Source organism: Phycodurus eques, chromosome 15, assembly GCF_024500275.1.
Source record: "Phycodurus eques isolate BA_2022a chromosome 15, UOR_Pequ_1.1, whole genome shotgun sequence".
Classification (NCBI taxonomy): Eukaryota; Metazoa; Chordata; class Actinopteri; order Syngnathiformes; family Syngnathidae; genus Phycodurus; species Phycodurus eques.
Window position 1 is genome coordinate 9,576,466 of NC_084539.1, and position 26,074 is coordinate 9,602,539.

General features: G+C 42.5%; 3 protein-coding genes across 7 annotated transcripts; 1 reads left to right on the forward strand and 2 right to left on the reverse strand.

Moving 5' to 3' along the window:
- Positions 1-2,089: 2,089 nt before the first annotated feature.
- Positions 2,090-10,884, reverse strand: LOC133414243 (gastrula zinc finger protein XlCGF17.1-like). Its single transcript, XM_061699512.1, has 3 exons — positions 10,705-10,884; positions 6,612-6,716; positions 2,090-3,456 (listed from the first exon to the last, which is right to left on the reverse strand). Exon 3 carries the CDS (start codon positions 3,404-3,406, stop codon positions 2,345-2,347), a length of 1,062 nt encoding a protein of 353 aa, XP_061555496.1. The 5' UTR covers positions 3,407-3,456; positions 6,612-6,716; positions 10,705-10,884; the 3' UTR covers positions 2,090-2,344.
- LOC133414237 (gastrula zinc finger protein XlCGF57.1-like) lies at positions 6,386-17,633 on the forward strand. Of its 5 annotated transcripts, none has more exons than XM_061699506.1 (3): positions 6,386-6,448; positions 7,530-7,592; positions 14,858-17,633. In XM_061699506.1, exons 1-3 carry the CDS (start codon positions 6,427-6,429, stop codon positions 16,351-16,353), a joined length of 1,581 nt encoding a protein of 526 aa, XP_061555490.1. In that variant the 5' UTR covers positions 6,386-6,426; the 3' UTR covers positions 16,354-17,633. The 5 variants fall into 5 exon arrangements, with proteins under 5 accessions (XP_061555490.1, XP_061555489.1, XP_061555491.1 ...); XM_061699507.1 differs by lacking the exons at positions 6,386-6,448; positions 7,530-7,592 and adding exons at positions 10,108-10,195; positions 10,329-10,423; XM_061699504.1 differs by lacking the exons at positions 6,386-6,448; positions 7,530-7,592 and adding exons at positions 10,979-11,372; positions 12,816-12,892.
- Positions 17,634-20,698: 3,065 nt separating this feature from the next.
- Positions 20,699-25,978, reverse strand: LOC133414105 (zinc finger protein OZF-like). The gene is made up of 3 exons (XM_061699247.1): positions 25,933-25,978; positions 25,434-25,532; positions 20,699-22,211 (listed from the first exon to the last, which is right to left on the reverse strand). The coding sequence occupies exons 1-3, from the start codon at positions 25,976-25,978 to the stop codon at positions 20,953-20,955; spliced, it is 1,404 nt and encodes a 467-aa protein (XP_061555231.1). The 3' UTR covers positions 20,699-20,952.
- Between the last annotated feature and the right edge of the window lie 96 nt (positions 25,979-26,074).

The following is a 26,074-nucleotide window of genomic DNA, read 5'->3' on the forward strand; positions in this document are numbered from 1 at the left end:
TTTTTTATACTGGCTGGCGACCAGTTCAGGGTGTACCCCACCTCTCGCCCGAAGATAGCTGTGATAGGCTCCAGCACTCCCTTGTGAGGATAAGCGGCACAGAAAATGGATGGATGGATTTTTGCTATATTTAAACACGCCAATGTGAATGTGCAAATTCTGATATTACTGTTGTGTGTGTGTGTGTGGGAGGGGCAGGGGGGTGGGTGTATACAGTGTGAGCGAGTTTAGCACGTACCCCAAGAGATGCCTGTTTTACAGTTGTGATAAAATAGCTAATGTGGGCTAATATGCACAGCCAAAATCAAGAACGAAACACCTGCAATTTACCACAAGGTGTTTTCTGAAGTTATAAGTGGGCTGAAATATCCACGTTTGGGCCGACAGTGCCAGACAAATACTACAATACATGAACGCTGTTGTTTTAATTCGTCTAAATGCAAACACGAGTCGCGCGCAGGTGCCTTCATGGTAACGACAACCTTCCCAACATGGTCGCCACATAGGCACGACAATTAACTGGGCCGGTTTATCTTGTGTAATACCTATGCCCGGGAAGCCCAATCAAAGACGACGTGTGCGTTCATGTGACTTCATTGATCGTCACCGTGAATAAAGTCGGACTCATGACACTTCCTTGGGGCGTCCCGTTCTCTCTAGTGCTTTGTTGATAACGTTGTTTCTATTTGAACTATCCAATCGAACATTCGCCATCCAATTCCTACTTTATGTAACTTAATCAACACCCCTTCCTTCCACATCATATCATGTGCTTTTTCAACATAAAAAATACTGCCTCCCTGTTTACCTGAGCCTTCCGTGTTTCATTTCCAAGAATCTAGACTCACCACTGCACCACGAGTGCCCCTTCCTTTTCTGAAACCAACTTGATAAGTGGCAATCATACCTCTACTTTGGTAGCGTGGACACCCACTATTCGCAGAGAGTAAGGATGGGGCCGGATTTCAAATTGCAAAAATCCAAAGATAATTGATGCCCATTATCATTGCATTGAACTTTCTTTAAACCCCAAAATTAATGAATAACTGAGGATAAAATGCCAATAAGCATTGGTTGGTTGTTTGTTTGTATGTGCCCTGCGATTGTCTGGCAACCAGTTCAGGGTGCGTGCCGCCTCCTGCCCTCCTTACATTTCTATGCTATTAAATTATTGGTGTTTTGTTATGCTTTTCATTACTTCGTGTGTCACGTGGACATCTTGTGTGTATCAGTCACTGACACGCACTCAATCTGTTCAAATTAATGTTATTCCTCTCAATTACTACTCTGGTGGGCTTTTATTTATTGTATTTGATTCATTTTGATTTTATTTTTGTTATCATTTTGATTGTGTTTGATTGCCCTCGTTGCTCTGTCGTGACTTTACTATAACACCCCTCCAACGTGGTGCCACGTACACTGCTGGCCTATCACAGAATTGAAGACGCCATAGTAACCTCTGCTCGCTGCGCAGCTAACCTACGTGCCTACATGCCGACCATGTTGAAAAAGTCGATGTTCCCGTCAAAGACAATAAATCGACTTTTAAATTTAGGCCATAACTTGCTCAGTTATAAACCAACTTACGTGAGTTTATTTTATAAATTATTATTTTTTGTCAACGCCAAAGCGTGTGCTATAAAACAATGTTTGAGAAAAAAAGCCCCCCAAAATAATTACTTGTTTACGTAATTTCCCGCGCTTTAATAAATCTGGCCGAATTAGTACGAAACGTACTGAAGCCTCAACGTAAAACGTCAATCTCTACTTTGCTGGACTAAAACATCAATGTTCAATCTTCGTTTTCCTCGGTTTAAGTCGTCCCGGTGCACGTTGAAGCTTCTCGGCCTAGCTTAGCTTCACGTGCTAGCCGCTAATAAAGAGATGCGTTTGTGATCAACACATCGCTAAGCGGAGATCAAGTGGGAACGAAAAGCGTTGTGATTGTCGTGGAAAAATGTCTGCGAGAAGGACAGCAAACTATGAGCAGGAGCTTTGTTGGACAAAAGAGGAGAACCATTGGAGTTTGTTTTCAAGTGTTGTATTAAAAAAAAACCAAAAAAAAAAACACCCCGGCATTTGGGTAAGGAGAGACAGCCATCGATGCACTTTCAGACGTTTATTCCATGTATTCTTTTTTTTAATTTTTATTTTTTTTACAGTTTTTACAAGTAAATTGCGTTACTCTCACTGTCTAATGATTTCAATCACATATACACTTCTCCGTCTTACACCAAAGTGTCAAAGTTACTTCACAGGCTATTTCAATCATTTCGGTATTTAATATGCACTCTACAAAAACTTTGGACAAAGCAGATGCATTTTTAGTGATTTAGCACAAATGCTAATTCTCAACATTTAGATGATATTGAACATACCCCAACCCTACATAGAACAGCTGTTCCCCAACATCTTTGTCTCCTTCGATTGTTGTGTGTTGTATAGCACAAGATTTCTCTCGAATGTGTGTTCTTGAGTGACTTTTTAAGGTTCCCTTCACAGAGAATCTTCGACCACAAACTGAGCAGGCAAAAGGTTTCTCCCCAGTGTGCGTTCTTGTGTGTTTTCTCATTTTTCCCTTTTCAATGAATCTTTTACCACATACTGAGCAGGGAAAAGGTTTTTCTCCAGTGTGGATTCTTGAGTGTACCTTTAAGCTTCCCTTATGGGAGAATCTTCTGCCACAAACAGAGCAGGCATAAGGTTTATCACCAGTGTGGATTCTTGAGTGTGCATTTAAACTTCCCTTTTGTGTGAATCTTTGGCCACAAACAGAGCATGCAAAAGCTTTCTCACCAGTGTGTGTTCTTGTGTGTCTTTTTATATAATGTTTGTTAGCGAAGCTTTTACCACAAACCGAACAGGCAAAAGGTTTTTCTCCAGTGTGTGTTTTTGTATGTCTTTTTAAATCTACATTTGTCGCGAATGCTTTACCACAAACTAAGCAAGCAAATGGTTTCTCTCCGGTGTGGATCATCATATGACCTTTCAAACTGGTCTTATAACTCAAACTTTTCCCACATTGGGAACATTTCCAGCGTTTGTTGTCACCTTCTGTTGTCATGTGTTGACTTAAGCTGCTGCTGCTTGGAGGTTCAGTCCCTCTGTTCTTACTTAGAACTTTATCGTCACTCTTCAAGGGGACACTAATCGATGGCAACTTGGTGATATCATCCTCCTCTTTAATATATGGGAGCTCATCACCTTCCTCCTTTTTAATATGCAGGAGCGCTTCCTCCAAGTGGGGATGCTCTTCCTCATCCACTTTGATGTGGTGGGTCTCTGGCGCCTCTTCCTCTTTAATGTAGGAAGCTTCTGGCTGCTCTTCCTTTATAATGTAAGGATGCCCTGGCACCTTCTCTTTTTTAATGTGAGGGGGCTTCTCATACTCCACTTCATCTTTCATGTGAGGAGACTCTGGTTGCTGCCGCTCAGGACAAAGATCTTCACTGTTGTCTGCAAGACAAGAAGACAAACATACATGGGCAAAACTTCATTTTGTATTTGCAACCTCCTCGGTCCTTGATTCTCTGTTTACATGTTAGCACCTCCCATCAGAGAACCCATCGAGGAGATGTTTGGCGAAACAAGACGTTAGCTCCTTGACAGTAATTTCATTGCAACAGCAAAGTAAAGATGATGCTACGTCATTGACGCATGTCACAAATCAGTCTTTTGTCTCAGCGACCACCAAAGCTGCATTCTGGAGTCCCACAGGTTAAAAAAAAAAACACCTGATAGGACTCCATCAACTTGAAAGCACCTCTTACTGCCGGTGTCCACCAACGGGTTCGGTGATTGCTGCCACAACAGGCACCGACCACCTTAAGACCACAGCTCCGGTCGGCCGGCTCAACAATGGAGGCGTGGAACATGGTCCATTCGGACTCAATGTCCCATGCCTTCCCCGGGATGTGGTCCAAGTTCTGCTGGAGGTGGGAGTTGAAACTCAAGCACAGAAATCAATGACAGAACCACGCTCAGGTTACATGTCTGTGTGTGTGTGTGTGTGTGTATATAAATTATATGGGACACACAGTTTGATTTTTTTTTTTTTTTTTTAGCTCTAAATTTGATGATACAATACACATATTGAACTACTCAAAATGTGTATTGGCCCAACTCAGGCAACTCAGTCGTCATAAAAAAAATAACTGGAATGGGTTTTTAGCATATACATTAAATATAGCCATATGCCAGATGAATTTGAATAGTGTTTTTTCCCTTGATGAATCACCTTTTGAAAACAGCATTTTAAGTTCACTTGGGTTATATTTATATCTTATATTTACATTTGTTTGATGATCTTAAACATTAAAGTGGGTTAAATATGCAAAAATATAAGAATTTGCGAAGGGGGCCCATACTTTTTCATGGCGCAGTACATAATAGCCTACTTATTTTGCCATTTATTTTGCCACTTATTTTGTTAAAAAAATCATTTCATTGGATAATAAAAATATTTCTTTACAGGCATGTTAAATATTGCAATAATATTGATATTGCAATATTCAACACCCATATCGAAAGTTTTTTTTAATATCGTGCAGCCCTCGGACTGCAGTCCCATGTTGACTGCGTCATCCACAGACCTGTTTGTTCGATACAGGCAAACTACAGGGTGTCCAGCAGGGGTCCTGTGACGCTCTGTCGGTGGTCCAGCACGAGCGTGCCGAAATCAATAATGACACGTACAGGTATGCATAGATGTAAAAAGAATTAATGTAAAAATCAGCATAAACGCGTTTGAAGAAAATCACTTCAGGCACACACTTACTTTCATTCTTCTTCCAACCATTTTTCAAAGATGGTACACAAAAATAAAAACAAGTTCAAGGGGACACTAAATGTGGTTGAAGACAGCTGGACTCAAACCCGTAATGCAAATAAATAAAGGCATCTTAAACACTAGGCTACAAATTGCTGCACATATCATCAGCATAAAATCTCCATTAGTAGACGATATAAACGTGCTTTGGTGGCGCAGCACAAGTTTGTCTGCTGGAGAAATGGGACACCCATGACGACTGGCCTCTGGGTAATAACATTAACGTGGTTACGATCGTAATGTTTTCAAATAATTAAAGTTCGACACGGCATGCAACCACAGAGCGCTGCAACCAATAATGACCCATACATAAAAGCATGCCTATATATAGTCAAGGGTGCACATAACAATTTTGGTCTGATTCTTAAAGGAGCACCAGAGGTTATTGTTTGGCTTGTTGTTGTTTTTCTCGACCCACTCACCTCATGGATGAATTTCACGATTTGCACTACAGGACCGCGCAATCAGCTGATTTGGCACTGTTCTGTAGGGCAGTGGTTCCTGATTTTTAAAAAATGTTTGCACCACGGGCCGGTTTCACGTAAAGACATTTTGACGGACCATTGGAGTCGCTGCGCAGCGAGACTGAGATGCCCACAAAGCCCACCGACCAGGTCGACGGCCACTCCTTGCTCTGCCACCGCCCCCGCCCCACAAGTGTCACCTTTGGCCAGGGTAGATGCTTGCGGCCGAGCTCAACTGAATTGAAAAAGGAACGAATCAGTTCATGAAGTGATTCAATTCTGTACGTTCACTCAAAGGATTTGTTCATTTGAAAGAGTCGCTCGCGAATGTAAACACTACTCGGGCCCCTTCTATTTCCCTGCTCCCGCCCAGATCATTTATATGTAGTATTATGATGAGGGAATGAAAATTTTCTCTGGTTTCACAGTCATAACTATGATGGAAACGGTATCAACAATGTGACCCGCGGAATTTTTTGGGGACAAACAGCGGTTAAAGCATAACATCCATGCCAGACGTATTGTGCATGAAGCTGATAATATTGCTTCAAACACATTTATGCTTATTTTTACATGTATTCTTTTCAAATGCATATCTGTCCTCGCCATTATTGATTTTGGCAAAGTCTGTGGGAGTGTCGGGTATTAACTTTAATTCGTTGAAAACAAGATGATCGCAGCCGTGTCAAGTTGCTTCCCGGAGGCCAGTTGACACGGGCGTACACATTCAGCACCAGATTGACTTGTGCCACCCCGTCGGGCACCTGTTAAGAACTACTGGTAGACATTCCGCGTTGGTGACAGTGTGGCACCTCGTAGACGAGTGGTTAAAGCTGTTGCACCAAAAGTGTAGTTTTATTTCTTTGCATCACAGGTTTGCGTACAGTCTAGTTTTACTTTTTTTTTTCCTCTCTCTATTTTTTTAAGCAAGGTTCACATTGTCTTGCAGTCAATCAGGAGTTCCAAACGAGCCATTGTGTTTTTGCGTGTTATATTGAAACCTTGGACACATATACAGTTGAACAATTTCTATGCAGCATTGTGAAACAGTGACGCAAACAGGAAGGACAAGATTACTGGACTAACAGTGCCCCAACTGCTATCGGGAGACAGTTGAACCGTACCTCCAACGTGATGGCAGCGATCGTCTCCAGAGGTGCGTGACGTCACGGGACAAACGTCTTCACTTTCCATAGTTTAAATAATGGGATTTATTTTTTTTAAACTAATGTACCTCACACAGTGGCCGAAAACAAATACAGGACTGTTGTTACAAATGGAAAGTAGTTAGTAAAGAAGGGGGCAGGAAGTGAACAAACCTGCTGAGCATAACACAACTCGAAGCTTCTGGAAGACAGCGTCCAGTTGTTGACGTTGTCGCTCGTTCTCCTCTTTCGTCCCACAAAGTTCCTCCTGGTAGTCTGCTGTCCTTGCACACATTTTCACACGACAGTCACAACACCGCACACTCGCACTCGAGCTCTGCTTAGCGATGTGTTTGTTGACCGCAAACGCGTCTCTTCGTTAGCGGCCTGCAAGCTAAGCTAGGCTAGGCTAAGCTAGGCTAAGCGAGGCCGAGAAGCTTCATCGCGCACCGAGACCACTTAAACCGGACACGAAGATTTAACGAATTGAGTTTTATGTTCGAGATTTAAGAGGGGTCAGTACAAAGTCTGAAAACAAATCGTGAAGCGCGTAGAAGAACGTGTAGAGACGAAAAGAATAAGCAGTAATGTGTCGCACTTTCTTCTTCTCTGGTGTTTAACGGCGGTTAGCATCCTTTGCGTTGCATTACCGCCATCTTTCGATTCCTACGCTGTTTTTCGTCATTTCCGATCTACGGCCCTCTTCGGATTCCGACCAACCTTCAACCACGGTGGATGAAGAGGAAATATAAAGATGCAGAATGTAGCCATTTGTTTGTTTGAGCGTATTTCATTGTTTACTAAAAGTAAAAGGGTGAATGTTCCTAACCGATTGGTGCCTGTCTTGTCTCTGTGTTTGTCTCCCTCGTTCTTTCTTGGGTTAGGTTTAAAACGTTATATGTGTCATATTTCTTTCATAACTGAAATAGGTTTTGTTTCTTGCCTGGAATAACCACTTTGCTGCTGCCTACGCAGCGAATTATAACAATTATAACAGAGTGAGAGATCATGCTGACCATAGATGACCACACTTTTACACACCATTTCTGTGTCACAAAGCCCCAGTTTGAATATGTTGTGATGCCGCTGCAGGACAATGGCTTTGCGGAACAACACGGTCAAGGTCTACCACCACCAGTCCTTGCAACAAAGAAGGTGAGGGTGTTCCTGTGGCACATGGCCAACCAAAACAGCTTCCATGAGATCTCTGGCAAGTTTGATGTGTCATCGGTGCTATTAATGGATGCCACATCAGGGTGCAAAGGCCACCAGTAAGAGGTGATTCCCACATCAGGGGACCGTGGATGAGAGGGGGCGATTCTGTGACATGCTTGCTGGACCACCTGGGAAGGTCCATGATGCCAGGATGTTGAGAGCTTCTAAATTCTACAAAACATGGCAGGAGAAGATGAGTGACAACAGCTTGCTGGCAGCGTGACAGTGGGGCTCTAACTGAGGCCGACAAGCTGCACACACCCCGGTAGTGAACATTGTAAAAAAAAAAAAAGTGTAAACATAAAATGTAAACTATAAGGAAAGTGTCATCAATTTAACTCTTACAGTTGATCTATCAGTCGACCCATCAGGGCCTCAAACTTCAGACGGTTTCAGGGTGGACACTTAACCTCTGTGCCACGCTGCCCCCAGTGAAGAAAGTGTAACTCATCTTTTCTGTGGCTACCCCCTTTAGTATCAGAGAAATCAATTTTTCAAAAGATTGTTCACACTATTAAGATTGAAGGGGAAAATATTGCCACTTGCTTTGTACACAAAGATGGAGAAATTTACATGATTGTTAGTCTGTTCTGCGAGGGTAACTTCATGTTCACAAAGCAATTTTTTTTTTTTAAATTTACTCCACCCGGGTTCAATCCCCGGCCCCGCCTGTGTGGAGTTTGCATGTTCTCCCCGTGTCTGCGTGGGTTTTCTCCGGGCACTCCGGTTTCCTCCCACATCCCAAAAACATGCATTAATTGGAGACTTTAAATTGCCCGTAGGTGTGAGTGTGAATGGTTGTTTGTTTGTTTGTATGCGCCCTGCAATTGGCTGGCAACCAGTTTAGGGTGTACCCCGCCTCCTGCCCGATGACAGCTGGGATAGGCTCCAGTACGCCCGCGCCCCTTGTGAGGAGAAGCGGGTCAGAAAATGGATGGATGGAAGTTTACTCCATGCATTAAGGCAGCCATGGGCAACTGGCATGCGACCCGCGAGCGCACTTGGAATTAATTTGAGCAAAAAACAAAAATATTTGAAACCAAAATGTTTTTAAAAACAATTTTCCTGAAAATTTTTAACATCTGGTAGAGGAAACATTTGGCTAGCGCCCACAGTCGTAGTGGCCCCTACATTAAAAAAAAAAAAAAAGTATCCTCCACCATAACAGAGCAGTTTTAGGTTGTAATAACACTATTCGCCACTAGATGGCAGACAACGCCTACTATAGCGATGCCATGATAAAAAATCAGCAGGAAGAGAGAGTCATCATAGCTATGACCAGGAGATACACTAGCCGTTTTTTCGCCACCGGAATAATCGATGTGCCTACGTGGCGGCCATGTTGGGAAGGCGGACTTTCCCATTGAAGGCAATGCATGGACACTGAAATTGTCGTAACTTTCTGATTTCTCAACCGATTTTCATGTGGATTACTGTTTTGTTAACGCCGAAACATATCCTATCTATAGACACTTTTTTTTCTAAAGCAACAATTATTATTTTTACACGCAGAAGGGACTCCCAGTTTCCTTGTCGTAATTGTACGCCATTTTACGCAACCGTATGCACCACAATGTACTGACATCCTTGGTCTTTTAGTTTTCTTGCTGTCCACACACATTGAATGCACTGACGACGTGGACCTCCCTAGCTTAGTGTCAACATCGGCACGGAGCTCAAAATGGGCGTGTCAATCTACCAATACATCCGTGAGGGTAATGACGTAGGGCGGTAGAAGCGAAACTGTGTAACTTGACGAACTATATATATATCTATTTTTAAAGCAATACTAGCAAAGCCCGGTCAGATGTGTGTTTATTTTGGATAATGTGCAATACACTAGTCACCGTTTTTAATTGATTACTACGCTTAACAGAAGGAAAACATGGTTCAATTTCATCTTGGTACAAGCTGAAGCTTCTCGAAGTTGGATCTTTTGAGCCGCCTCAACGCCGGCTTGTCTCCCGCAAGAAGAATACACAGTTAAAGGTGTTATTGTTTTGGTTAGTATTTCCGTTTTGATAATGTCGATTTGCGTGCTCGTGACGTAACTTGCGACCAAGCGCGCTGCTGTGGATTTTCCGCTGCAGCTCCCCATCCGCACACTTTTTATTATTATTTTTTAACGTAATCGCTGCTCTCTCTTCGACGAACCTCACTAAATCTTACTGAATTTCTACGAACTGAATCCTCGAATCCGCGGTGCGTCCATCGGTACTTCGCTTGGACTCAAACATTATTCGTTAAATCCTCGTGTCCGGTTTAAGTCGTATCGGTGCCCGTTGAAGCTTCCAGGCCTAGCCTAGCTTAGCCTAGCCTAGCCTGCTGACAAAGAGACGCGTTTGTCATCGACACATCGCGAAGCCGAGATCGAGTGGGAGCCACACAAAAAAAGCGCCGTGACTGCCGTGTGAGAATGTGTGCGAGAAGGACAGCGGCGGAGTACGAGGAGCAACTTTGTGGACCAAATGAGGCGAAGGCGCGAGAACGTCAAATACTGGACGCTGTTTTCAAGACGCCTCGCGTCGGGTTACACCCTGCAGGTTTGTTCACTTCTTGCTAGGAAATGCTTTGTTTTTAACGTATTGCCGTGTTTATCTTTAAACGAAATCATCTCCCGCGCGCTGTGTGTATCACGTTACATGGAATATAACATGATTTGTAATGTCTACTTAGTTTGTGGATCTGGTGGTGGCCCCTCACGATTATGACGTGGACCCAGGGGGCAAACGCAGGCCACCATCGAGGCAAAACGACAACAACAACAAAATGTGAGAAAACCCACGTGGGGAAAAAAAGGAAGAAACCTTGAAAAGGGGTCGCAATGGTTGAACCGCCGATGCGTCGAATTTGACACTTATAGCATGAGCTTGATGAATCGCCGATCACATGTTTTGGCACCAACCGACGCCAAGCTGAAACTAACAATTGGTGGTGGCAATATTTGACTAAAAATAAGACCGCAAGATCGGTCACGAGAAGTTGAATACACGAGGGAAGAAGCTGTTGGAATGTCTGCTTGTTTTAGTTTGCATTGATCGATAGCGCCTACCTGAGCGAAGGAGCTGGAAGAGGTGGTGACTGGGATGTGGAGGGTCCAAGAGGATTTTGCACGCTCTTGTCTTAGTTCTGGCAGCCTTCAAGTCCTCAAGGGGGGGTTGGTGGGCCGTCCCGATTGTTTGTTGCAGTCGGAGTTTGTCCTTTTTTGTAGCAGCACCAAACCAGACTGTGATGGAAGAACACAGGACTGATTCGATGACCGCTGTGTAGAACTGGCTCAACAGCTCCTGTGGAAGGCCTTGCTTCCTCAGAAACCACAGGAAGTACATCCTCTGCTGGGCCACTTCAGGACCTGGAGACTGTAATTCCCAGGAACTTGAAGGTCTCAGCGGTTTACACAGGGCAGTTGGACAGCGTGAGGGGAAGCTGTGGCGAAGGATGACTCCTGAAGTCCACGATCATCTCTACAGTCTTGAGCGTGTTCAGCTCCAGGTTGTGTCGGCCGCACCGCAGGTCCAGCTGCTCCGCTTCCTGTCGATACGCAAACTCTTTGATGAGGCCAATGACTGTGGTGTCGTCTTCAAACTTCAGGAGTTTGACAGCCGGGTGCGTTGAGGTGCAGTTTTTTCTAGTAGAGAGAGAAGAGCAGCGGAGAGAGGGCACATCCTTGGGCAAGCAAGAAGTCTTCTTTAAGTTTCCTGAAAAGCAGTCATTTTGGAGGTGAGGGGATTCCACCCGACAACTTCTATATATAAAATATGCGTTAATACGTTTTCATTCCTTTTGCCACACCGGCTGTGCAGTAAATTTGGTCGCCACTTCTGCCGCTGACGTCATGAGGGGCGTGTCGGTTTTGCCGATAAAAAAGGAGCGTTCCTAAAGGCAATTAGTTATTTGCCAATTGCTCCAAAACAGATTGATATGATTGGAAATGACTGCCAGTTTCATTTTCTTGAACAAAAAAAAATACATCAAATTAACTTGTCAGTAAAATATCGACCATTAAGACCAATACTTCCTTAAGGCATGGCTGTTTCAGCATGGGAGACATTTGCCCATATAAAACCAAAACAGCATGAAAAAAAAAAAAAAATGCTAAACGAGACATTTTTTTAATTTCATAAATGTCTTTACCTTGATTGATCAAATTATATGGAAAATGAACCATAGCTTAACAGAACCTTTAAACCAGATGGTTAAAAAGTAAACACACATGCCGTAATCCTTTGTCGCTATGTTCGCTAAGTGAGCACGATCTGGTTTAGAAACTCTTCTTCTTCTTTTTTTTTCTTTTTAATCCAAAATACCTCCAAATAGTGGAGAATTCTATAATTGTTGCCTCTAAAGCTGCTGAATTCCGTAGAGACCTTCCGCTCTCTTTATGAATTCTCCGCTGTGTATGAAGTTACGCGTGTGTGTACTGTACTTGTCTCCCTTGTTGCTCCCGCCCTCAGACGTTTGTCACTGGGTGGCTTCGGCTGTTGTGACACGGCCAACATGAAATGAAGTTTGAGATTGACTGGCCTTTGCAAGCCGGGGAAATCCATATCATTGTGATGTTGTCGATTTTGAAATGTTAATATTTTTGAAAGTCAACGGGAGTATGGTTTCCACTCCCACCCGGTCCCGGTGATGTTCGCGCCCACTCCTGCCCAATCATGTGATTAATAGTGACATCTACTCCCTTCTCGCGGGACCCACGGGACTGTCGCACTACTTAGATGACTTGAGGTGGCACGCCCGGCTTGCGAACCCGGAAATGTATTTCTTCTAAAGACTTTTTAGACATCATTTGTCTTTGTTAAAGCGTATTTCTATTGTGAAGATTGCAGTCATCCAGTACCCGGGATGTAGTCACGTGACAGTAAACATCTATTGGTGCTCTCGGTGCGAGGGCCATTATAAACAGACTGATGACTCAGGCCATTACACTGACATTTTTTTGGAGAGCGTCATTTGTTCTGTATTTTCTCTCCCTTAATCCTGCGCAGTAATTGTCTTTGCTGCTTCATCCTCTCAGCGTCTGTCTCTGTCTTGTCTTTGCGTCGTGTTTACTGGCTGAAATGCAGATTTGATTCCGTAAAGCCAAGAATGACTGCACCGATAAAAATAGAAGTGCCCAGACATGTTTTCAATCTTTGAATCTATCTTTTTTGGATGTAGGTGTAGATCCATATGGGACAGCTTCTCGGTCCTGAGTCCTGATCCAAACTTCCTTCCGCCAGTTAGTTACTTCTGTGGTAGGGGAAGCTGTATTTAATATTATTATTTAATATGTACTTATTTGTTTATTTTTTTTACACAATTTGGGCTTCCAGCTCATAAAACCCACGAAATCAGGAATAAAAAAAAAAAAAAATAGAATACTGTGAAGAAATCAGCCCAAATTTTGCAGGTCATTAATGTTTTAAACTGAGTGTCACACACTACTCATCTACTAAGCTCAAAGTAACTGCACACGTTTACCCAGGTGTCATTTCCGTATTTTCACGACCATATGGCGCACCGTATTAAAATGCGCAGTCGGAGTTACGGAGTCTATTTCTGTATTTAACACATACCTAAGGCACACCGTATTATTGGGCACAGGCATGGTAAAACATACGCTAGCTTAAAACATACGGTAGCATGCATGCGCGCTAATCATCTACTAAACTCAAAGCACCTGCACAGGTTTCCCCAGGTGTCATTAAATTGCATCAGTTTGGTTCAATTGTCACAGTTTGGTTCAATATGAGGAAGACTGCAGACTTGACAACAGGCCAGAAGACCATCATTGATACCCTCCTTAGGATGGGTAAGCCACAAACGTTCATAGCTAAGGAGGCTGGTGGTTCACAGAGTGCTGTGTCCAAGCATGTCAATGGGAAGTCTAGTGGAAGGACAAAATGTGGCAGGAGAAGATGCACCAGCATAAGAGATGACCGTGGGAGTCAGCGGATTGTCAAACAGCCAAGATTCAAGAATCTAGTAGAGGTCCAGAAAGAGTGGAATGAGGCGGGCGTCGTAGCTTCAAAAACCACCACATTCAGACACATCTGGGAGATGCGCTACAACTGTCGGGTGAAGCCGCTTCTGAGCCTGAGCCAACGTAGGAAGCGTCTCAATTGGGCCAAGGAGAAGGAGAACTGGACTGATAGCCAGTGGTCCAAGGTCCTCTTTTCCGATGAAAGTGTGCCTTTCATTCGGTAATCAAGGTTCCAAGGCTTTGGGGGAAGACTGGTGAAGAAGAGAACCCAAGCTGCTCGCGGTCCAGTGTGAAATATCCACAGTCCGTCATGATTTGGGGTGCGATGTCCAGTGCAGGTGTTGGTAAACTCTGATTTCTTAAATCCAAGGTCACCGCAACAGTCTATTCTTTCTGCTGAGGATCTGTATGGAGATGCAGATTTCATCTTCCAGAAGGACCTGGCCCCTGCCCGAAGCGCCAGAAGCACCAAAAGCTGATTTGATCCCCATGCCATCACAGTGCTTGACTGGCCAGCAAACTCGCCGGATCTAAACCCCATTGAGAATCGATGGGGTATTATCAGGAGGAAAATGAGGGGCGCCAGACTCAAAAACAAAGAAGAACTGACAGCAAGCATCAAGGAAATCTGGGCTTGCATAACTCCCAGGCGATGCCATAGGTTGATTGTTGCCTCACTGCCACGGCACATCGAGGCAGTGATTAAAGCAAGCTGATTCCCAACCTAATATTAACGTATCGTTTTGAAAGTACCATATTTTGATTGATTTAATGTGACCCTCATTTCTTTCTCTTTTTTTTCTACAAAAACTGAGAAGTCAATTGTGATTTCTTCACGGTATTCTGAAGAAATCTGAAAGCTCAAATTGTGTAAAAAAAAATTAACAAATAAATACATGTAATTGTTTAAATTGTGGGCCTTGAATCTATAATCTATGAAAGAATGGAATTTTGAATGGAATTGTGGAAATTAATAAACCTTTCCATGATATTCTATTTTTTTGCAAAGGGTCTGTAATCCATCCATCCATTTTCCACAGTTTTTTTTAATTTTTTTTTTTTTTACGCCTGATCATTTTAAATGCAGGGATAGGCTCCAGCTCACCTGCAACCTTAGGGAGGATAAGCGCTATGTAAAATGGATGGATGGATGGAATATAACCAGTAATACACAACATCAAAGTCACAACAGACTTGATTTTACCAAACTGTGTGTTTGTCTTCTTTTTTCTTTCAGACATCAGCAAAACCTTGGAGCCTTCTCATATTAAAGAAGAGGATGAGCCAGTGCATCCTTACATTAAAGAGGAGGAAGAACTCCTATACATTGAGAAGGTGGAAGAAGAGCCTGTGAACATTGAGGAGAAGGCGGATTTCACCAAGTTGCCATCGATTGTTGTCCTTTTGAAGAGCGAAGATGACGGGCAAAGTGAGAGAGGGCCGGAGTCTCCAAGCAGCAGCTCAAGTCCACATATGGCAACAGAAGGCGATGGAGACCACTCCGCAGAATCGCCAGCAGACGGCCTCATAGCTCCACTATCAGATAGTGATGACATGTCACACTCTCCTCACACTGACGACGATGAACAGTCTGAAGGGGATATGACATGTCTCACTGACAACAAATGCTGGAAATGTTCTCATTGTAGGAAAACGTTTGTCTACAAGTCTCTTTTGAAAAAGCATATGATGATACACACTGGAGAGAAGCCGTACGCATGTTCAGTTTGTGGGCAAAGATTCACTCAAGAGGGACATTTAAGAAGACACACAAGAAGACACACTGGAGAGAAACAGTTTGTCTGCACAGTTTGTGGTAAAAGATTTGCTCAAAGAACCAGTTTGACAACACACACACGAACACACACTGGAGAGAAACCTTTTGTCTGCTCAGTTTGTGGGCAAAGATTTGCTCAGAGAAACCATTTGACAACACACACAAAAACGCACACTGGAGAGAAACCTTTTGTCTGCTCAGTTTGTGGTCAAAGATTCTCTGAAAAGGGAAGCCTAAAAAGTCACACAAGAACACACACTGGAGATAAACCTTTTTCCTGCTCAGTTTGTGGTAAAAGATTCTCTCAGAAGGGACATTTAGGGGTTCACAGAAGGACACACACAGGTGAGGAACCTTTTTCCTGCTCAGTTTGTGGTAAAAGATTTTCCCAGAAAGGACATTTAGGGACTCACAGAAGAACCCACACTGGTGAGAAACCTTTTGCCTGCTCTGTGTGTGGCCAAAGATTCACTGTCAAGGGACATTTAAAAACACATGCAAGAATCCACACTGGTGAGAAACCTTTTGCCTGCTCAGTTTGTGGCCAAAGATTTACTACAAAGGCATATTTTAGAATACACACACAAACCCACACTGATGGGAATCCTTTTGCCTGCTCAGTTTGTGGCCAAAGATTCATTATGAAGGGATATTTAAAAATACACATGAGAATACACACTGGAGAGAAACCTTTCCCCTGCTCTGCATGTAGTAAAAGATTCTCTACAAAGGAACATTTAAAATCACACACGAGAACGCACACTGGAGAAAAACCTTTTGCCTGCTCAGTTTGTGGGCAAACATTTTCTCTAAAGGGAAACTTAAAAAGTCACACAAGAACGCACACAGGTGAAAAACCTTTTGCCTGCTCAGTTTGTGGTCATAGATTCTCTAGAAAGGGAAACTTAAACATACATGCAAGAATACACACCGGAGATAAACCTTTTGCCTGTTGAGTCAAAACAAAATTCTCAGTATAAGGATCAGGATGAATGTGCTGGTACAGTAGTGGTGATTAATTAAGCTTTGAATGAAAATCTACATGTAAAATATTAAAACTGCTGTGACAGTGATTTGGAATAATCTACATTTTTGCATTCTATCTACTTTGTTGTATGCTATCTATCGTCTTGTATTCTATATACCTTCTTAAAGACATCCTGTGGATGACTGAATTAGCACTCGTGCTAAAACAAAGCAATGCACTCGACTGCTGTGTCAAATGTTTTGTAATGTGCATATCAAAGAAGCGAATCATTGATAGAAACTTGAACTCTTTGGGGTAAGATGGAAAGCTCTGTATGTGATTCTGAATAAAATACTGTGGGACCTCGCTTGCGTTAAGGACTTAATTTACTCTTGAGTTATTTTTTATTTTTTTTTACTCATTTAACTTAACTCAAGGTGTTAAAACCTGTTTGTGTTGGAGACTTGAAAGTGTGCTTTTGTTTTGTAAAGAAGGGCAGAGGCACAATTGGATGCAGCTTCACCCTCTACCTTTTCAGTTAGCTTTATCCTTTGTTGTGTTTTGGACTGATTAAAAGCTAATCAAATAAAAAAAACTACCTCCTAATTCCATGTACTATTTTTTTAACTTAAATTTATTCTAAAATCTCTCTTTTTTTTTAGTGTGTGTAATGTTTTAAACTGATATGTAAACTGATATGTACCCCAATTTGACTCAATTGCTAACTAACCGTTTCACAGGCTATTTGTGCGCTTCTTGACAGTCAATGCCTGAACATCAGCGAAAAGTGCTTGACATTATAACTGGTTGTATTTTTACTAAATTAGGAACTTTTAATTTATAAACTTGTTTATTCATGAAAGTATTTTAAATGTTTATAACATAATACAATGCACCTGGTGATAAAGTGATAAAATAATTATGAGTATATTTATTCCTGTCAATATGAATTTTACCCCAGTGATAAGGTGCCGGAAACATTTTAAAATGATCCTTAGGCAGTAAGTGTTTGAATTTCACCTTAAAAACCCTGTGTACAAAAAAATCTTGTCTACATATTCACGCTGCACACACACAAATACTGTACAGTGTACACTGTACACTTTTTATCGCTTACATTAGCAGGATTAGCAGGAGGATAGTGAGAAATGTTAAACATACCTGCAAGGCTCCAGTAGCGTTTTCAGCTGTTTATTTCAGCTGTAGTTGCCATTGCAATCTTGGTGTGGTCGGTGAGGACATCCCTCAGTGGTTGATCGTTTCTGATCTTTTTTTTTTTTTTTTTTAATCATGCCCAGAGTTGAATTCCATCTGGTTGGAATGTCTTGCATCAGCGATTCCTTCTTTTGTCCATGTTCAACTTGTCGTTGCTCTAATTCTGCAGCTTTTGCTGAACTGTGTTTAAAGTGCCCCACAACTTTTCTGCACTTGGTCAGGACATATTCAACCGCACTGTTACGCAGCGATACTGTGACAGAACGCTGGAGACTTTGCGCAAAGCAGGGTACATGTTCAATCAACAAATGTCTTGCAGCAGCTCTTATGTTTCTCACACTGTCTATGCTGAGTGTGGTGACTTTATTTGACACATTCCACAGCTGTGCAACTTGAATAAAGTATCCCACGCACATTTCAGCATAATGTCTCGCCTGTGTTTTCATTATAGCCAGTGCACGTGAATTCAGCTTTCACTGTTCATTGATATAATGCACTGTAATCCCCAGGTAATTATGGTGATCTAATGATATCCAGAGCAACAGAGTTGTTGTCTCTTTTGCAGTCCTCTCTTTTTCTTACAACTCGTGTATTCTTCTTGTGACAGTTTGTCTCGAGGGAATCTCATACCTGCCGTCATTTGATGCGATTCTGAGAACGTTTCTCAGACTGACATCTTCCACACCACCGGTGGTGTACAAACTGGGGGCCGGATGGTCCACTTACCATAATGGTGATCCACTTACCATAATAAAAGAAAAATTGGTAGCCTATCTTTCGGTATTCGCGGACAGACTTGACTATTCGCAATTTTCTGTAACGTCGTTGTTTTTAATATTTTCATTTCAAAATACTCTCTACACTATGCTTGTCTGATATTTATTGTATTGTAGTGTCTCCTGAATTGAAACTAGTTTTCCGCTCAATGAAAATTCCACGGTAGAAGTCAGAAGGCCAGTGTGTGTGTGTGTGTATGTGTGTAGCCAAAGGTTCTGCCTCAACACACTCAGTCATCCAATCACAAATCTAACAGCAGTTGTGTACAATGTCTGATTGACAGTCAGCAGGAGAACATAGATAAGACGCCAGCGCCCATGTCTGCTGCACCTGCTTTAGCTCACAACAGTTTTGCCAAACTAAACCAGTGGAATCCATAACAACTACTCCGTGGAACATGGCTAAACTGGTCTACGAACACCAGTTCGTGTTGTCGCCACCTGGATCCAGCGGTTCTGGGGCAGTAAAGACAGAAGTACAACCCACTGTATGAAGCAGCAGACTTGCCCACCAGCACAGGCCAGGGAGCACCAGAACCATCAACAGCTGAGTCTGATTGAAAGTCGGGCAGCTCAGCTCCACCACAGGCAGGTAGGAGACAGCAACAGCAGGTGACTTATAGCATCAAGAAACGGCAAATACTGAAAATAAGTGCTTTATTGAACACAATGCTCGTGCAGTAAGAAGTTATCGACATGTTTCACGGGTAACTCTCATTCGGAGTAGCGTTTGGGCTCAGTTATGTAAAAGGTTGAGCATACAATTAAGCACTGCTTGCGTAAGCTAACCTTAAAGTAAATACACAACACAAATTAACCTCATTGCTAACAATAAAGCTTGTTGTTCACATAAGATACAAACAGTGTGTCTGTCCTCTTTGGGAACAGTCAATTTTCATTTTTACTCATTCACTGCCAGCCTTCCCAGTCAACACGGATATTTGACGGCTAAAGCCGTCAATGGCGCTGAATGTGTTAACACTGCCTTAGCGTTGTCATTAGCCCTTTGTTCATCGCATGAAGTTACTGAAAACAAGTACGAGTTGGTTCATTTTCAATCAACAGGTAAAGGCAGGTAGGAGGCGCAGCAATCGACTTGGTGACATAGAGCATCGGGAAGGGGCAAACATTTCCAGACAATAGCTGCTAAACTTCACATGCTTGCACCGATGGAACAAATAAAGCAGCAGCTAACACAGCTGCTGCTTTATTTAGTAAAGCAGCAGCTTTACTAAATAAAGTAACACAGCAGAGCGCCATGGTAAACTTGATTCCTGAAGTACCCGAGTTTCCTTTTGGCTCACTGGAGGAGGTGGAACACTTTGAGTAGTGGCTGAAAGAACCATCAAATTCCTCACAGAAAAACAACTTAGTACGAACCGACTTGTTTTAACATTTTAACCATTAGAGCAACCAGATGTTTAAAACTGCGATTATCTTTCTCATCACTCTTGATGTGAATGATGGTGTTTAAAATCCAATCCAAATCCATCCATTTATCTTATAGTCTGAATGTCTCATGCATAATTGGCCTGCATGGCTGAGTTCCAAGACGAAAAACCACTGCTGAACAAAAAGAGCATGAAGGCTTGTCTCAATTTTGATGACTATCTTGATGATTCCCTGGACTTCTGGGGAAAACGTCTCATTTCTAGACAGTTCTCATTACATTTAATAGAAGATTCATTACCAAAAAACTCGTTTTCACAATGAACTTCACTTGTTTCAGGCAATTTTTTACTTAAAATAGAAAACCAGTTGTGTTTTGTTTTAAGATTTAGTTTTTGCAGTGAGAGCATGCCAAATTGTGCCTATTTGCACCACTTGAATTTTTATGTTTACAAAATAAAATGTTCAACCTTTTGTTACTATTGCAATATTGTATTTAAATATGCTTTTTACGGGTTTTAGCATTTATCATGCTCATGTGTGCAATGTAATGGTGATGTAAAAAATGTCACTTTAATGAAACTTAAATGAAGTATTGTCATTGTTTGAATACATTTAGCAGATAAAGTATATATATAAAAGACCACCATTTCAATGCTAAACCCGTTTTGGTACAAATCTGGACCAGATTTGGTCCAGTGCTGATCAGGATCTATCCATCCATCCATCCGTCGTCTTCCGCGTACCCGAGGTCGGGTTGCTCACGCTCCTTGCCCGCCAGAGAAGTAACATACCATTTCTCTACAGCTAGCTTCTGTAGATGGTCAGACTCCATCTCCAGGCTTGCTCCAGGGGAGGGCCCCCGTCATTCGCATCCGGAAAACGAGCTCCAAATATTTTGCTCTTCGTAGGGTTCTGAGCCATGCGTTGTCTGGATCAAGAGTTGTATTTTATTCAGAATCACATTTCCATTTTTCCAGCTTACTTTCGAGTCAAAGTTTCTTTACAGTCTGTTTGAACCAATCAATTGCTTATTTCATACACACACAAAAACACTGGACAAACTAGGTGCTTTGCTTTCAGAGTTCTGGCTCGCATTTTAATTTTCTACACTTGCCCACTTTCAGGAAGGTACATAGAGCACAACAAGCTTGTTTGTGTAAAATCTGTGCCATAGTAACCAGTTTAAATATTAAACATCTAAACTTTCATTCAAAGCTTAATTGATTACTGAGATTCTCACCGGCACACTTGTGTGTCTTAACCTGACCCTGACGAGAGAATTTTTGGCCACAAACTAAACAGGCAAAAGGTTTCTCTCCAGTGTGTGTTCTTATGTGTGTTTTTAAGCTTCCACTCTCAGAGAATCTTTGACCACAAACTGAACAGGCTAAAGGTTTCTCTCCAGTGTGTGTCCTTGCGTGTCTTTTTAAATGTACCTCTTGAGTGAATTTTTTACCACAAACTGAGCAGGCAAAAGGCTTCTCTCCAGTGTGTGTTCTTGTGTGTCTTAGTAAATGTTCCTTTTGAGTGAATCTTTGACCACAAACTGAGCAGGTAAAAGGCTCCTCACCAGTGTGGGTCTTTGTGTGTCTTTTTAAGGTTCCCTTCTGAGAGAATCTTTGACCGCAAACTGAGCAGGCAAAAGGTTTCTCACCGGTGTGTGTTCTTGTGTGTTTTCTTAAACTTCCGTTCTCAGAGAATCTTTGACCACAAACTGAGCAGGCAAAAGGTTTCTCACCGGTGTGTTTTCTTATGTGTATTTTTAAATCTCCCTTCTGAGTGAATCTTTTACCACAGACTGAGCAGGTATAAGGTTTTTCACCAGTGTGGGTTCTTGCGTGTCTTTTTAAGCTTCCCTTTTCAGTGAATCTTTGGCCACAAACTGAACAGGCAAAAGGTTTTTCTCCAGTGTGTGCTGTCCTATGACTTTTTAAACCGCTCTCATTACCAAACGTTCGCCCACACTGAGAACATTTCCAGCGTTTGTCGTCAGTCATATCACCTCCAGAGTGTTCATCATCAATGTCGGGAGAGTGTGACATTATGTTGTCACTATCTGATAGTGGAGCGATGAGGCCATCTGTTGACGATCCTCCACAGTCGTCTCCGTCACCTTCTGTTGTCATATGTTGACTTGAGCTGCTGCTTGGAGACTCCGTCCCTCTGTCCTCCTCATTTTGACCTTCATCTTCACTCCTCAAAGGGACATCATTCGATGCCAACTTGGTGATATCGTCCTCCTCTTTAATGTAGGGGGTCTCATGCTCCTCCTCTTTGACTTGGCGAGGCTGCAGCTGCTGTTCCTCTTGAATGTGGGAGAGCTCTGGCTCCTCTTCCTTTTGAATGTGAACGGAGTGCGGCGACTCTTCCTCTTTAATGTAGGAGTACTCTTTGTCGTCCACTTCCACTTTAATGAGAGGGGACTCTGGCTCCTGCCGCTCAGGACGAACGTCTTCACTGACATCTGCAGGACACAAGAAGACAAACACACGCTCTCATGTTGTGACATTGATGTGTATTCTTTTCATCCATTTTCCGAACCGCTTATCCTCACCAGGCTCCTATCCCAGCTGACTCTGGGTGAGAGGCGGCGTACACCCTGAACTAGTCCCCAGCCAATAGCAGGGCACATATAAACAAACAACCATTCGCACTTACATTCACACCTACGGACGGTTGTTGCAACATTTTTGGAATGATGCAACAACTTTTTCACACCTGGATTTGGGGATCCTCTACCATTCCTCCTTGCAGATCCTCTTCAGTTCTGTCAGGTTGGATGGTGAACATTGGTGGACAGCCATTTTCAGGTCTTTCCAGAGATGCTCAATTGGGTTTAAGTCAGGGCTCTGGCTCGGCCATTCAAAAACAGTCACGGAGTTGTTCTGAAGCCACTCCTTCGGTATTTTAGCTGTGTGCTTAGGGTCATTGTCTTTTTTGAAGGTGAACCTTCGCTCCAGTCTGAGGTTCTGAGCACTCTGGAGAAGGTTTTCGTCCAGGATATCCCTGTACTTGGTCGCATTCATCTTTTCTTCGATTGCAACCAGTCTCCCTGTCCCTGCAGCTGAAAAACACACACACAGCACGATGCTGCCACCACCATGCTTCACTGTTGGGACTGTATTGGACATGTGATGAGCAGTGCCTGGTTTTGTCCACACATGCCACTTAGAATTAAGGCCAACCATTTCTATCTTGGTCTCATCAGACCAGAGAATCTTATTTCTCACCATCTTGGAGTCTTTCAGGTCTTTTTTTTATTTATTTTTTTAGCAAACTCCATGCAGGCTTTCATGTGTCTTGCACTGAGGAGAGGCTTCCGTCGCGCCACTCTGCCATAAAACATCGACTGGTGGAGGGCTGCAGTGATGGTTGACTGACTTTCTAGAACTTTCTCCCATCTTCCGACTGCATCTCTGGAGCTCAGCCACAGTGATCTTTGGGTTCTTCTTTACCTCCCCCACCAAGGTTCTTCTCCCCCGATTGCTCAGTTTGGTCGGACGGCCAGCTCTAGGAACGGTTCTGCTCGTCCCAAACGTCTTCCATATAAGGATTATGGAGGCCACTGTGCTCTTAGGAACCTTAAGTGCAGCAGAATTTTTTTGTGACCTTGGCCAGATCTGTGCCTTGCCACAATTCTGTCTCTGAGCTCTTCAGGCAGTTCCTTTGACCACATGATTCTCATTTGCTCTGACATGCACTGTGAGCAGTAAGGTCTTATATAGACAGGGGTGTGGCTTTCCTAATCAAGTCCAATCAGTATAATCAAACACAGCTGGACTCCAATGAAGGTGTAGAACCATCTCAAGGATGAGCAGAAGAAATGGATAGCACCCGAGTTAAATATAACAATATCTACAGTGCATCTCCCAGTTTGGTTTTATCACAGTATTAATCTCACGGTACGATAATTATTGCTTTATTATGGGAATGCTCACGGTAAAGCAAGAAGACTCACGGTACTACAGAAGGTTCACATTACAGGTGGGGCAAAGAGGCAAAAGCAGGAGAACCGAAAAACCTCCCTTTTTCTTGCTCGTCTTGTACTCGACTTTTGCTGGGTCCTTTTCAATAGGTTTTAGTAGTTTCTGTCCATTTCCCCACAAGTTTTTGTCAAAAAGACAGCTTTAAATCATATATTACCGTGCACTTCTATCCCCGTCCATTCAATGTTTTCATTCATATACCTCCAAACATTATTGCTGCAGCAATAATATATGCTCACAATAGCAAAACTGTCCATTGAGAAATTCTGTTCAATAATTTAACAGTATGTACTGCATTGTTATATATATTTTTATTTCTGACATTAGAAATTGGATACTGCCTACTAACAGTGATTTATTTGCTTGAGTACAAAAATTCAAGTGAAGTCATAAATGCAGGAGTACTCTTAAAGGCATATAAAAATATGCATATAACACATAAACAAACAACCATTAGCACTCACATTCACACCTATGGGCAATTTAATCTTCAATTAACCTACCATGTATGTTTTTGGGAAGTGGGAAGAAACCAGAGTACCTGGAGAAAACCTATGCAGGCACGGGGAGAACACAGGCGAGGCCGGATTTGAACCTGGGTCCTCAGAACTGTGAGGCGGATGTGCTACCCGGTCGTCCACCATGCTGCCTCTATTGAGGTTTTTTTTGTTTGTTTGTTTTTTTTTCTTTCAGAAATGTTTTGGGGGTCATTCAGGGCAATCTGGCAACACAGTCCGCGTTGTTGCGCACTTGCCAGTTTGATGTAGCCACCTGCATGAACAACGATGGAAGGAGCTGCAAAAGATAATAACATTTGGATTCAAGGATTATGTTGTCTATGAAATCTGCACAAAGAGGATGGCAACCTGCATGGCTTGCAACTCACGCATTATCCGTCACTAAAAAACTCACAAAGACAGGTAAGCTAATTTAACAGTATAGCTAGCTGGTCAAACATTAAGTTGCATCGACTGGTTTGGGTGACAATTTTAAAAAATGATGTGATTGTGAATGTTTTATTACAGTTAAGTAACGTAACGAGGGGTGGGACGGTTTATGATAATTGTCCGAACCTTTCATTTTGGTTCACAGGCACGCAAAAGTCTTTGAAGGATGACAACGTTTTTATGTCACATATAATTCCCTTAATTATGAATCTCTTTCATTCTCCATTATCTACACATCTAATTATACTTCACCAACAGAAAACAGTCTTCTTGACTTTTGCTTAATTATGTTCTCTTATGAACCGTTGGAGTTACAAGGCTGTCGTCACAAAGTGCACAGCAGTCTGTTGAAAAATAAAATTCAGTTAAATTGAGTTTGCAATACAACTTTAAAACAATTCAGTGCAATAAATTCAGTCAATCATAATATGTGACTATTTTTTGTGTGTTTTAATTTGGGGGGTGGGGGGGGGGGGGTGGAATTTTGAAAAAAACATTTTAATACCGCTCCAATATATGTTACGACTGGAACAAGAGTGTATGACTTGACTTGCGATTTGCTTAATCCAAGTAATGACCTGATTTGCGTGTTTTTCACCCCCACAGGGATTTGGGACTCACTCCCATCTCGGTATTCAATGGAACGTCATACAATGCTAGGATGAAGGTTCCTCCATGAGAAATAAACAGAAATATTGTTGAAAAAAAAAAATATATAGTTCGTAAACAAGTGAGAGTAGCAAGTAAACAAACCTGCGTCACGTAACCCAACTCGAGGCGTCTTGCAAACAGCGTCCAGTTGTTGTCGCTCGTCTTCCTCTTTTGTTCCACAAAGTTCCCCCTCGTAGTCTGCTGTCCTCGTTGCACACATTTTCACACAACAATCACAACACTTTTCGTTCAACACAACCGCGACGTGTTGAACACAACCGCGTCCCTTTGTTAGCGTCTAGCAAGCTAAGCTAGGCTAAGTTTGGTGAGGCCGAGAAGCCGGACATGGAAATTTAACGAAAGATTTTTTCGTCCAGTAAAGTTGTGACGGGGATTCTGCGTCGAGGCTTTTGTTCGTTTATTCGATACAAATTCAGTCAGATTTAGTCAAGCGCGCGGAAGCAAGTGCGGTTCAAGTCAAGAGGACGAGTGCGCAAGTGGCTGTGCGGCGAAAAACGTACGGCAACGCCATTTAGACAAAGTTCATGCAATATAATTATAATATACTCCTATGTGGCGAGAGAAAAAAGAGTCAACATACATCTATGATGACAAGGTCGTCCGGAAATTACTCGAATTTTGCACATCAAGTGTGTATATAAAAAAAAAAAAGGTGGGGGGGGGGGGGGGAGTAAATATACTCAACTTTTGAAATTTTGTTCCTCTGTCGCTCTTTAAAATGC

Coding starts and splice junctions, on each gene's coding strand:
- LOC133414243 (XM_061699512.1), bottom strand. CDS start 3,406: ATGAAAGATGAAGTGGAGTATGAGAAGCCCCCTCACATTAAAAAAGAG.
- LOC133414237 (XM_061699504.1), top strand. CDS start 11,206: ATGAGGCCAATGACTGTGGTGTCGTCTTCAAACTTCAGGAGTTTGACA. Junction 11,373..12,815: donor GAAAAGCAGTCATTTTGGAG/GTGAGGGGATTC, acceptor TTTTGGATGTAG/GTGTAGATCCATATGGGACA. Junction 12,893..14,857: donor GCCAGTTAGTTACTTCTGTG/GTAGGGGAAGCT, acceptor TTTTTCTTTCAG/ACATCAGCAAAACCTTGGAG.
- LOC133414105 (XM_061699247.1), bottom strand. CDS start 25,978: ATGTGCAAAATTCGAGTAATTTCCGGACGACCTTGTCATCATAGAT. Junction 25,533..25,932: donor ACGACCTTGTCATCATAGAT/GTATGTTGACTC, acceptor CAACGAGGACAG/CAGACTACGAGGGGGAACTT. Junction 22,212..25,433: donor AGTTGGGTTACGTGACGCAG/GTTTGTTTACTT, acceptor TGTGTCCTGCAG/ATGTCAGTGAAGACGTTCGT.